This window comes from Oncorhynchus gorbuscha, linkage group LG09, assembly GCF_021184085.1.
Source record: "Oncorhynchus gorbuscha isolate QuinsamMale2020 ecotype Even-year linkage group LG09, OgorEven_v1.0, whole genome shotgun sequence".
NCBI lineage: Eukaryota > Metazoa > Chordata > Actinopteri > Salmoniformes > Salmonidae > Oncorhynchus > Oncorhynchus gorbuscha.
In genome coordinates, this window is record NC_060181.1 from 36,334,397 (window position 1) to 36,347,365 (window position 12,969).

At 42.8% G+C, this 12,969-nt stretch overlaps 1 protein-coding gene across 1 annotated transcript; it reads left to right on the top strand.

Annotated features, from left to right (window-relative positions):
- The first annotated feature begins 4 nt into the window (after positions 1–4).
- LOC124043476 (T-complex protein 1 subunit gamma-like) lies at positions 5–12,941 on the top strand. The gene is made up of 14 exons (XM_046362109.1): positions 5–113; positions 1,132–1,193; positions 6,616–6,666; positions 6,762–6,824; positions 6,945–7,041; positions 7,192–7,309; positions 8,165–8,351; positions 8,599–8,748; positions 10,575–10,707; positions 10,807–10,888; positions 11,109–11,289; positions 11,515–11,760; positions 11,944–12,075; positions 12,184–12,941. Exons 1-14 carry the CDS (start codon positions 20–22, stop codon positions 12,274–12,276), a joined length of 1,689 nt encoding a protein of 562 aa, XP_046218065.1. The 5' UTR covers positions 5–19; the 3' UTR covers positions 12,277–12,941.
- Positions 12,942–12,969: the final 28 nt, after the last annotated feature.

A 12,969-nucleotide genomic window follows, 5' to 3' on the forward strand; every position in this document is an offset into this window, starting at 1 on the left:
GGAGTAAATCAGCCCCCTGATGTCGAGAGTTCTACTCTCCCGCAGCCCAGAAGGTTCCAGACGGTTGTCCCACACGCTGTCAAAAATGATGGGCCAACAGGTTCTCGTGCTGAGTAAGTAAATAGAAAACCCATAAGCAACGAGAAAGGTTACATCTTAACGTATATTTCTTTGGAAATGTTACTCATTTTGATGTTTCTGTCGTTTGTAATATCCCGACAAGTCTACATAGTTATCGTCTGTTTCTAGCCAGCAACAAAGCATGTGCTTCTGCTTCCTTGTCGACAGCTGACACTAGTGTTAACTAGCTACAGTTAGCGAACTGGCTTTTTGTATGACTTTATTGGCTGTAAGGTAAGATAATGTTACAACAAACCTCTGGCTGGCTATAGTGCAATTTACACAACCATTAACTAGTTAGATAACTAAGTACTCAACTCAAATGTCCATTCTCAAGAATACATGTTGCAGTAACGTTACATATTACAATAGCTAACTAGTTACAACATACAGGAACCTTAGCTAGTTAGCGTTTGACCAAATGAGGGTAAAAAATATGGGAGGGGAGCCCATCTGTTCGGCAACATATTAGTGAAGCGCAAAGAAAGAGACTCAAATAAATGGCATTTTAACCTAGTCGTTGAAGCTTCCAGGCATGTCCGTAGCTAACATGTCAGATGAATGAAGCTGGCTTGGTTGATGTAGTTTATGTATGTATGTAATTTAGTAACGTTAACTGTACAGTATAAAAGATCAGCCTTCCAAAATATGACACATCCCTAATCCACACATGATACGCCTAGCTAGCTACTGTATTTTTTTTTTTACTTTTATTTTACTAGGCAAGTCAGTTAATTAAGAACAAATTCTTATTTTCAATGACGGCCTAGGAACAGTGGGTTAACTGCCTGTTCGGGGGCAGTTGTACTGTAGGCAGGTAGCTAGTTAGCTACAGATGTGGGATCTTTAATTTGTACATAGAAATCAAAAGGTGCAGAACAGACGTAGACTGGTTGGATCCCAAAGTTAACTAGACTAATTGCGGAAATTATGTTTTGGTCTGCTGTGTTTTTGCAGTACAATTTTACACAACATACAGCCTTTTAACTTGGTTTCCATGTTCCACTACAGGCCAGAATATGAAGAGGGAGTCTGGACGGAAGGTTCAGACAGGAAATATCAGTGCAGCCAAGGTGAGTTATCATTCTTTGGTGTCTTCCACTTAGGGCTGTAATGGTGACTGTATTAGGCCACACTGCCCAGCGTGTGCAGTATGGCCGATATGTTTTCATAAGGTACAGTATGTATCACAACTTAAGTGTCCAAATAACTCCTTAAAATGAAGCACATTAATTCGGGGTAGAGCCTAACTGGCATAAATACATGGGCGGTGCGAGTTTGGAGAAGATGATGTTCACCATAAAAATGCACCTTTTATAATGAAGCGTTATATGCATAATTGCATTTCCGGTCACTTTTTCCCACTAATTGATTGCATTTTGGAACATTCGCACTTATAGCCTACTGCCGTGTGCGTATTGCTGCCGCCTATAATGTGAAGAAATAGCCTAATAGTTACAATGTTAAGCTAAATGTTCTGATCTGTTGCACCAGCCTCATTCCTTTTCAAATATTTTTTGATGGGAGTGGTTGTATTAGCTTGGGATCTATCGCAACCCCCAACTGTCCCAGCGTGTGTTTGGAATATTTACAGTACCAGTCAAAAGTTTAGACACAACTACTCATTCCAGGGTTTTTCTTAATTTGTACTATTTTTCTATATTGTAGAATAATAGTGAAGAAATCAAAACAAGGAAATAACACATATGAAATCATGTAGTAATCAAAAAAGTGTTAAGCAACACAATTTTATATTTGAGTTTCTTCCATGTAACCACCCTTCGCCTTGACAGCTTTGCACACTCTTGGCATTCTCTCAACCAGCATTTTTTATTTAAACTGTATTTAACTAGGCAAGTCAGTTAAGAACAAATTCTTATTTACAATGATGGCCTACCTCCTGCGGGGATGGGGGCCTGGGATTATAAATAAATAAATACAATATAAATATAGGACAAAACACACATCGGAACAAGAGAGACAACACTACATAAAGAGAGATGACATCGCATGGTAGTAACACAACATGGTAGCAGCACAAAACATGGTACAAACATTATTGGGCACAGTCAACAGCATGAAGCATAAAGCAGCCATAACTGTCAGTAAGTGTCATTGATTGAGTCTTTGAATTAAGAGATTGAGATAAAACTGTCCAGTTTGAGTGTTTGTTGCAACTCGATCCAGTCGCTAGCTGCAGCGAACTGAAAATAGGAGCGACCCAGGGATGTGTGTGCTTTGCAACAGGTATACAGAGATGACCAGTTTACAGAGATGACCAGTTTACAGTGATGACTCAGAGTGACGTGATGTGCTCTATAAGGAGCATTGGTGGCAAATCTGATGGCCGAATGGTAAGGAATGTCTAGCCGCTCGAGATTTTTATTTTATTTTTTTATTTCTCCTTTATTTAACCAGGTAGGCTAGTTAAGAACAAGTTCTCATTTGCAACTGCGACCTGGCCAAGATAAAGCATAGCAGTGTGAACAGACAACACAGTTACACATGGAATAAACAATTAACAAGTCAATAACACAGTAGAAAAAATGGGCAGTCTATATACAATGTGTGCAAAAGGCATGAGGAGGTAGGAGAATAATACAATTTTGCAGATTAACACTGTAGTGATAAATGATCAGATGGTCATGTACAGGTAGAGATATTGGTGTGCAAAAGAGCAGAAAAATAAATAAATAAAAACAGTATAGGAATGAGGTAGGTGAAAATGGGTGGGCTATTTTCCTATAGACTATGTACAGCTGCAGTGATCGGTTAGCTGCTCGGATAGCTGATGTTTGAAGTTGGTGAGGGAGATAAAAGTCTCCAACTTCAGCGATTTTTGCAATTTGTTCCAGTCACAGGCAGCAGAGTACTGGAACGAAAGGCGGCCAAATGATGTGTTGGCTTTAGGGATGATCAGTGAGATACACCTGCTGGAGCGCGTGCTACGGATCGGTGTTGCCATCGTGACCAGTGAACTGAGATAAGGCGGAGCTTTACCTAGCATGGACTTGTAGATGACCTGGAGCCAGTGGGTCTGGCGACGAATATGTAGTGAGGGCCAGCCGACTAGAGCATACAAGTCGCAGTGGTGGGTGGTATAAGGTGCTTTAGTGACAAAACGGATGGCACTGTGATAGACTGCATCCAGTTTGCTGAGTAGAGTGTTGGAAGCCATTTTGTAGATGACAGGTAGGATAGTCAGTTTTACTAGGGTAAGCTTGGCAGCGTGAGTGAAGGAGGCTTTGTTGCGGAATAGAAAGCCGACTCTTGATTTGATTTTCGATTGGAGATGTTTGATGTGGGTCTGGAAGGAGAGTTTGCAGTCTAGCCAGACACCTAGGTACTTATAGATGTCCACATATTCAAGGTCGGAACCATCCAGGGTGGTGATGCTAGATCACCCTTACCTGACGATCTATAAATTATGTCTCCGTAACCTAGCATGGGTAGAATAGTCATCTGAATCAGCGGTTACGATAGAGGAAACTCCAATTCTAGATTTCATTTTAGGCTGCAGCTTTGTTATGTGCTGAGAGAAGAACAGTGCACCGTCTAGCCATGCTCCCAAGTACTTGTATGAGGTGACTACTTCAAGCTCTAAACCCTCAGAGGCAGTAATAACACCTGTGGGAAGAGGGGTATTCTTCTTACCAAACCCCATGACCTTTGTTTTGGAGGTGTTCAGAACAGGGTTAAGGGTTGGACACTAAGAAAGCTTTGTTGTAGAGCATTTAGCACAATATCCAGGGAGGGGCCAGCTGAGTAGAAGACTATCATCTGCATATAAATGGATGAGAGAGCTTCCTACTGCCTGAGCTATGTTGTTGATGTAAATTGAGAAGCGCATGGGGTCTAGGATTGAGCCTTGGGGTACTCCCTTGGTGACAGGCAGTGGCTGAGACAGCAGATTTTCTGACTATATACACTGTACTCTTTGAGAGAGGTAGTTAGCAAACCAGGCCAAAGACCCCTCAGAGACACCAATACTCCTTAGCCGGCCCACAAGAATGGAATGGTCTACCGTATTAAAAGCGTTGGCCAAGTCAATAAAAATTGCAGCACAATATTCCTTAGAATCAAGGGCAATGGTGACCTCATTGAGGACCTTTAAGGTTGCAGTGACACATCCGCAACCTGAGCGGAAACCAGATTGCATACACGAGAGAATACTATAGACATCAAGAAATCCAGTCAGTTGATTATTGACAAGTCTTTCCAACACTTTTGATAAACAGGGCGGAATAGGCCTATAACATTTAGGATCACCTTGATTTTCCCCTTTAAATAAAGGACCAACTGTGGCTGCCTTCCAAGCAATGGGAACCTCCCCAGAAAGGAGAGACAGGCTTGGCAACGATAGGGGCAGCAACCTTAAAGAAGGGTCTAAACCATCTGACCCAGAAGTTTAAGGAGCTCCTTTTGTACCTCGGACTCAGTGACTGCCTGCATGGAGAAACTTTGCAGCGGGGCAGGGGAAAAAGAGGGAGGAGCATCTGGGATAGTCTCATTAGAAGGGGTGGGAGATGAGGAAATGTTGGATGGGCAAGGAGGCAAATAGGAATCGTGACTTAATGAAGTGGTGATTTTTAAAGAGCTCAGTCTATGCTTCTTGTCAGTAACAACCACATCATCAACATTAAGGGACATGGGCAGCTGTGAGGAGGAGGGTTTATTCTCCAGGTCTTTAACCGTTTTCCAGACCTTTTTGGGGTTGGACCCACCGAGAGAGAACTCCTCCTTAAAGTTACTAACTTTGGCCTTCCGGATAGCCTGCGTGCACTTATCGAATCGTTATTGTCTTTACCGGAGATAAACAACAAAGAACGCACTCTCATCCACGTTCATGGAAACCCTACAGCCAAAATGGGAGCCACTTAAAAAAACTAAAAATTCTTGCTAATTATTCCCAAAACTAGCCTGAAACTCTTTCTAAGGACTGTTGGCATCTAGTGGAGACCCTAGGAACTGCAGGCTGGGAGGATTTAGCCTCATAATAAGCATAACAGGCATTGGAAACAGTGGTAGGCTGAATGTTTTTTTTGTTGTTGATGGTTTGTCCTCAGGGTTTCGCCTGCCATATCAGTTCTGTTATACTCACAGACATTATTTTAACAGTTTTTGAAACTTTAGTGTTTTATATCCAAATCTACCAATTATATGCACAGGTTCTGGGTCTGAGTAACAGGCAGTTTACTTTGGGCATGCTTTTCATCTGGACGTCAAAATACTTCCCCCTAGCCCAAAGAGATTAACCAGCATGGCTACCACAGCATTGTGCAGTGATACTTCATCCCATCTGGTTTTCGCTTCGTGGGACTATCATTTGTTTTTCAACAGGACAATGACCCAACACACCTCCAGGCTGTGTAAGGGCTATTTGATCAAGAAGGAGAGTGATGGACTGCTGCATCAGATGACCTGGCCTCCACAATCCCTCAACCCAATTGAGATGGTTTGGGATGAGTTGAACCGCAGAGTGAAGGAAAAGCAGCCAACAAGTGCTCAGCATATGTGGGAACTCCTTCAAGACTGTTGGAAAAGCATTGCTGGTTGAGAGTGCCACCAGTGTGCAAAGCTGCAATCATGGCAAAGGGTGGCTACTTTGAAGAATCTGAAATATAAAATATATTTTGATGTAACACTTTTTTTTGGTTACTACATGATTCCATATGTGTTGTTTCTTAGATTTGATGTCTTCACTATTATTCTACAATGTAGAAAATAGTACAAATAAAGAGAACCCCTTGAATGAGGTGTGTCCCAACTTTTGACTGGTACTGTGTGTGTATATATATTTTATTTATTTCCCGAGCTTTCTTATATCTCCTAGATATAGGATAAATACTTCAATACCTTTTTTCTTTATTTTTTGACTGTCTTTTTTTTGCCATTTATGAATGTTATTCAATGTGTTTCTCTGGCCTATACTAGTAAAGGCCAAATTCTATATTTTTTAAAATCATTTTTTGATACCTAAATGGGTCTTAAAGTTGAAAATCGAATAACTAAATGTTCCATAGTATGACCATCTTAAAACAATTGCACATGTCATCTTAGAACCCCCCCCAATGGCTTAAACTTTTTAAGAATTAACTTGGTTTCTAGCTATGTTATTTCAACATAATTGTATGTTTAATCTATGTCTATGGGGCCCAGTACTAGGGCAGAGACAATGCCAATATCGCAATCCCCTTTAGTATCGTAACAAGGAAACAAAACACAAAGTGGCCCTAATGTTGGAAACAATTATCATTATGTTGACATCGAGTCACCTTGATTTATTTTCCAAGTTATAGCACACCATATTTTACATACAGCAAGTTTTTAAAGGACCAAGGAGTTAGGTCTGCTTTGTTGAAATATTTCCTTATGTAATAAATATTGTGATACTGTTATTGTCATAGCTACTACTGTAGCTCTATGAGGAATGTAGGATCACCATCATGCATTGCCTGTTGGCGCTGTATAGAACTTTTTTTTCGTGTGTTATAGACGATCGCAGACGTCATCAGAACATGCCTGGGACCAAGGGCCATGATGAAGGTGAGCTATAGGTCTTCTATTATGTCACTTTTGTCTGGAATTTACTTTTATGGAAGCACTTGAATCCGGAACCATAAGATACTTTGTCTTGGTAGATGCTGTTGGACCCCATGGGTGGGATCGTGATGACCAACGATGGTAACGCTATCCTGAGAGAGGTGAGAAGGGCACACTTGCTATGATTCCCATACATCTACTTCCATGCAGAAAATATCAATGTTCAGTGCCCCGGTGCAAAGCTTATGTCACTCCTTCCATCTCTGCTTCCACATACTCAGATCCAGGTCCAGCACCCGGCTGCCAAGTCCATGATTGAGATAAGTCGCACTCAGGACGAGGAGGTGGGAGACGGCACCACCTCTGTCATCATCCTGGGTGAGTCACCACATGCCCAATACTGTGAATACACTGCACCATCAGGTCTATTCTCATTGTAGTAGTCCAATCCAGCCTATTCCTTATGTTTTACTCTTATTACTGCTGTGTCTCAACATGGGAAACATCATACATTTTATGCATCTCTAGCGGGTGAGATGCTGTCCGTGTCAGAGCAGTTCCTGGAGCAGCAAATGCACCCAACAGTTATCATCAGCGCCTACAGACAAGGTCTGGATGATATGCTCAACCTTCTCAAAGAAATCAGGTACTCTTCCAGCCTCTACCACCCAACCACACACACAACCTTTTAATCGTTATAGAGCTACTGCCTTTAAAAAGCAACAAATCCCTTTGAAAACGGCCTACGTGGCATCGATATGAGTCAAACGGTTATTCTAGTGTCAAAATTGACTACGAAGTGTAAATAGGATAACTTTAGTCAAAGTTTGTGTCGTTTAAAATAGTTTGGAACAGCCGTGTGTGCGTGGTGCGTCACAACAGGTAAATGAAGGTTGGGTTTGGATTTGATGATGTCCATTTGCCCACTAACATGGGATGAACAGCTGCGGTGATTGCTCTGTATCCAGTAGCATAGACAGTGAGACAGACCTGCCCAGCAGCCCGACTTCATTTACACAAGACAACACGTTGCACATTTTTTTATTTGCGAAATACTGCACCAAACACCTTAGCTGTATGTAAAATTGCAAAACTATAACCTCTTCAGCAAAAACTCAATAAATCTGTAATAAATTGTGTTGTTGTAAATTCATCCTGGGGATTTTGAGGAAGGGAAATGGGCTTCTTCGTCTAAAGTGTATCATGGGGGACAAACATCATTAACCGAATGTCTCCCAGAATGTAATCTTGTTTATCTAATGAGCAACAGAAAAACAATCAGCGTGTTCAGTGGCTCTTTAAGAGCTGCATTCTAACTTGACATCTGTGCATAATTTCACTTGTTATGAAAATCTGGGATTGGCATTGGTACTTGATTTACAGAAGTCTAGAATATTGGTCGAAGTACTTTTTCTGGTAACTGCATATTTTCGATGACAACTGCTTTCATACTCATCAGTTGTTTAACAACACACTCTCCTCCATCCCCTCCTCCCGCCAGCACCCCAGTGGACGTTAGCGACAGGAAGATGATGCTGAAGATCATCCACTCTGCCATCAACACCAAGGCCCTGAGCCGCTGGTCTGACATGGCCTGCAGCATCTCACTGGACGCCGTCAAAACTGTGGAGATGGAGGAGAACGGACGCAAGGAGATCGACATCAAGAAGTACGCCAAAGTAGAAAAGGTAAGGGTCAAAGTGTCTGTTAACTTCATTCGGGCAGGTGGGATGGTAGCGTCCCACCTGGCCAACGTCCGGTGAAATTGCAGAACGCGAAATTCAAACTACAGAATTATAAATATTTAACTTTCATAAAATCACAAGTGTAATACATCAAAATAAAGCTTAACTTATTGTTAATGTCATACACTCCAAGTTCTGCATCAGATCAGCATCAGTTTCAACGTCTGCTTTATTATCTGTGTTTGTTCAGGTTCCCGGTGGGATCATCGAGGACTCATGCGTGCTGAGAGGTGTGATGGTAAACAAGGACGTGACTCACCCGCGCATGCGCAGAATGATCAAGGATCCCCGCATTATCCTGTTGGACTGCTCCCTGGAGTACAAGAAGGGAGAAAGCCAGGTATGGAAAAGGAATGGAAGTCTATATGGAGACTGTTTAATGCCAAAGATATGGGGTTAAATACTTGTCAAAAAAACGAACAAATGTTTCCTGTTTGTTTTTTTTTCTCTTTTTTTCCCCATTCATTTGGAAAGTATTCAGACCCCTTGACTTTTTCCACATTTTGTTACGTTACAGCCTTATTCTAAAACTGATTACATTTTCCCCCCTCATCGATTTACACAATACCCCATATTGACAAAGCAAAAACAGTTTTGTAGAAATTTTTGCAAATGAAAACTGATATGATATTTACATAATTATTCAGACCTTTTACTCAGTACTTTGTTGAAGCACCTTTGCAGCGATTACAGCCTCGGGTCTTCTTGGGAATGACGCTACAAGCTTTAGCACACCTGTATTTGGGGAGTTTCTCCTATTCTTCTCTGCAGATCCTCTCAAGCTCTGTCAGGTTGAATAGGGAGCGTCGCTGCACAGCTATTTTCAGGTCTCCAGAGATGTTCGATTGGGTTCAAGTCCGGGCTCTAGCTGGGCCACACAAGAACGATCAGAGACTTGTCCCCAAGCCACTCAGGTTTAGTCAAGGATTTCTCTGTACTTTGCTCCGTTCATCTTTCCTTCGATCCTGACGAGTCTCCCAGGCCCTGCCTCTGAAAAACATCCCCATGCTGTCACAACCTGCCACCACCATGCTTCACTGTAGGGATGGTGCCAGGTTTCCTTCAGACGTGATGCTTGGCATTCAGGCCAAAGAGTTCCATCTTCGTTTCATCAGACCAGAGAATTTTTGGGAAACTCCAAGCGGGCTGTCATGTGCCTTTTACTGAGGAGTGGCTTCCATCTGGCCACTCCACCATAAAGACCTGAATGGTGGTGTGCTGCAGAGATGGGAGAACCATCCAGAAGGACAACCTCAGCTAACTAGCTAAATTGCCATACATGTTTAATGTTTTTTGACCTGTCCCCAAATTAATGAAATTGGTTCAGAGTTTGTTTTGATATTTTAACCTGCGTGTCGTGATCACGTTTGGATGTAGGGGGACAAAATGAATTTATGCACGATAGCGCACGATGGCGCTAGTTTGCACAAACTGCAAACTAGCCACCTTTCGGCGAAATTTGCCATTTTGAATCTAAAATAGGTGACCTATGTGAATTGTGTAGATCCGATGAGAAGAATTTGGGAGGGGGGGGCTGGATGACTACTGACCGTAAGTGAACGAGTGATGCGCGTTTGGAGCAATACTGGCTGTATCCAAGGCTCCGCCAATCATTCACTTAGCAGAATGCAGCACGCTACTGAAGAGAGAAGAGACAACCAATTTGCTTGTTACAGAATCAGTGTGCGCTCAGGAAAGACTGTTTCAGCATAATGCACAGCCCCAGTTTGCAAGGATCTGTACACAATTCCTGGAAGCTGAAAATATCCCAGTTCTTCCATGGCTTGCATACTCACTAGACATGTCACCCGTTGAGCAAGTTTGGGATGCTCTGGATCTACGTGTACGACAGCGTGTTCCAGCAACTTCACACAGCCATTATCAACAGCCTGATTAACACTGTGAAGGAGAAGTTGCACTGCATAAGGCAAATGGTGGTCAAACCAGCTTCTGACTGGTTTTCTGAGCTACACTTTTTTTTAGGTGTATGTGACAAATAGATGCGTATCTGTATTCCCAGTCTTGTGAAATCCATAGATCGGAACCTAATTTATTTCAATTGTCTGATTTACTTAAGTGAACTGTAACTTTGAAATGGTTGCATGTTGCGTTTTGTTCTGTGTGTGTGTATAAAACATTTTTTAAACCATGTGTATTGTTCTACAGACTGATATTGAGATCACTCGTGAGGAGGACTTTGCCCGCATCCTGCAGATGGAGGAGGAGTACATCCAGCAGATCTGTGAAGATATCATCCGCCTCAAGCCTGACCTCATCTTCACAGAGAAGGGCATCTCAGGTACTACACACACTGCTTCAAAATGCAATGCTCTTGGTAAGGCACTTGTCTGATGCAACTAACATTTTTACCGTGACTATATTTTGCCTCTCTCTTCAGACCTGGCTCAGCACTACCTGATGAAGGCTAACATCACGGCTATTCGCCGTGTCAGAAAGACAGACAACAACAGGATCGCCAGGTAAGTCCAATACACTATGAAAGCAAAAATATTATTTGACTTTTCATCGTTATTGGAGACACATCTCTATTCTGTTTTGCTTGTCTTCACTGCGTTTTGTTACTATGTACAGTACATAGCTAGCAAATGGCCGGTCACTTTAATTGCGTATTAGGGTGTATGCTCTTTACGACCACTGCTCTAACTAAACCAACCATCGTCTTTCCCTGTTACCCCTCAGAGCGTGTGGCGCACGTATTGCCAGCCGTACGGATGAGCTGCGCGAGGAGGACGTGGGCCTGGGGGCGGGCCTGTTTGAGATCAAGAAGATTGGAGACGAGTACTTCGCTTTCGTCACAGAGTGCAAAGACCCCAAAGCCTGCACCATCCTGCTGAGAGGAGCCAGCAAGGAAATCCTGGCGGTGAGAAACTGAGAAAATAAAACATTTAAGATAATATGCGCTTTTTATTGTACAACAATCACTAAAAGAGATGGATAATGGGGAAAAATAATGTTCATGAGATGAGTCTACTCCCCTCCTAGAACATGTCTTTATTTATTGTACGTTATCAGAGTAAAGATGACTGACTGAGGTTTTACTTTGGTTCTGAAATCTCGCTCTCCACCATTTTCCCTGCTCTCCCAGGAGGTGGAGCGTAATCTGCAGGATGCCATGCAGGTGACCCGCAACGTTCTGCTGGAGCCCAGCCTGCTGCCTGGCGGCGGCGCCACCGAGATGGCAGTGTCCCGGCGGCTGATGGAGCGATCCAAAGCCATCACTGGTGTGGAGCAATGGCCCTATCGCGCCCTTGCCCAGGCCCTGGAAGTCATCCCCCGCACCCTCATCCAGAACTGTGGCGCCTCCACCATCCGTGTGCTCACCGCCCTCAGGGTAAGAGAGCGATAGAGAGAGTCAAAGGTAGAACCTCATACCATTTTGGAGTAAGACCCGATGGGAGAGTGGGTGTGTGTTGTGTGAGAGAATGCTCAAGAAGGAGAGAGCGTTGGTAAAAGGGAGATGGAGGATTTACTGTACATTTTAGTGGCCTTTTCACTGAGCTCCATACCTCTACAGGCCAAGCACACCCAGGAGGACAGTGTATCGTGGGGGGTGAATGGAGAGACTGGCACCCTGGCTGACATGACCGTCCTGGGCATCTGGGAACCGCTGGCCGTCAAGGCTCAGACCTACAAGACCGCAGTAGAGGTGAGACTTGCGACCGCCTGCTTAATATAATGTTAAGAGACTCTACATAAGTGTTCATTAGGTACATGTTTGGATGTGCAGCATTCCTCCATTGAACTCTTTCTCCAGACGGCCATCTTGTTGCTGCGCATCGACGACATTGTCTCCGGACACAAGAAGAAGGGAGACGAGCAGACAGGAGGAGGACAGGGTGCTGAGTAGAGGAGAAGAAGACAAGGATCAAGAAGAGGGTAATGGAGGAATAGGCAATCTGAGCTGTGACAACACTGTTCTATAAACCACTAACTTAGATATGACATTTGGTATGGACACTAAAGCAGACTGGGATAGTGTTGTTGCATGCATTACATATGAATGCACAAGATTGGGTATTAAGGCACCCCAGTTGGCTTTGGTCAGTGTGTGTTTGCGCAGTATTTATGGCAGTAAGTAAGATGACTGAATATGTTCTCCTGGGACCAAGGTTTACCTCAGCTAGTCACTGTAGGTATTTCTCTGTATGTTAAAACTCCTTTGTGTGACTTTAGTTGAAGAACAGTTGCCAATGGATGGTGACCAAATCAAGTTACCTATAAGTCATTTGAATGAACTACTAAAAAAATAGACATTGTAAATGATTTAGAGCCTATAATGTCCACTTCTGAAGATCCTTTTTAAATGTTTAAATTATATATTATATGGATTGGATCATAACACATTACTGCATTTCAATGAATGAGAATGCTTTCTCTCTCCAAAATAATTGTTGGGGTTATTAAATTGGATTGGTGACTATGGTTCTGAATCCTGTTACTCCACCATAACGATTTTCCTCCATTACCCCTTTGCCTGTGATTGTATCAACCTCAATAAAATTGGAAACATGACCATAGTCCTAGATTTGTTTTATTCACT

Bases quoted from the DNA above. Each gene is read 5' to 3' on its own strand.
- LOC124043476 (XM_046362109.1), top strand. From the start codon at position 20: ATGTCGAGAGTTCTACTCTCCCGCAGCCCAGAAGGTTCCAGACGGTTG. The intron at 6,667-6,761 runs GTGAGCTATAGG...TTGTCTTGGTAG, and splicing joins GACCAAGGGCCATGATGAAG to ATGCTGTTGGACCCCATGGG. The intron at 7,310-8,164 runs GTACTCTTCCAG...TCCTCCCGCCAG, and splicing joins AACCTTCTCAAAGAAATCAG to CACCCCAGTGGACGTTAGCG.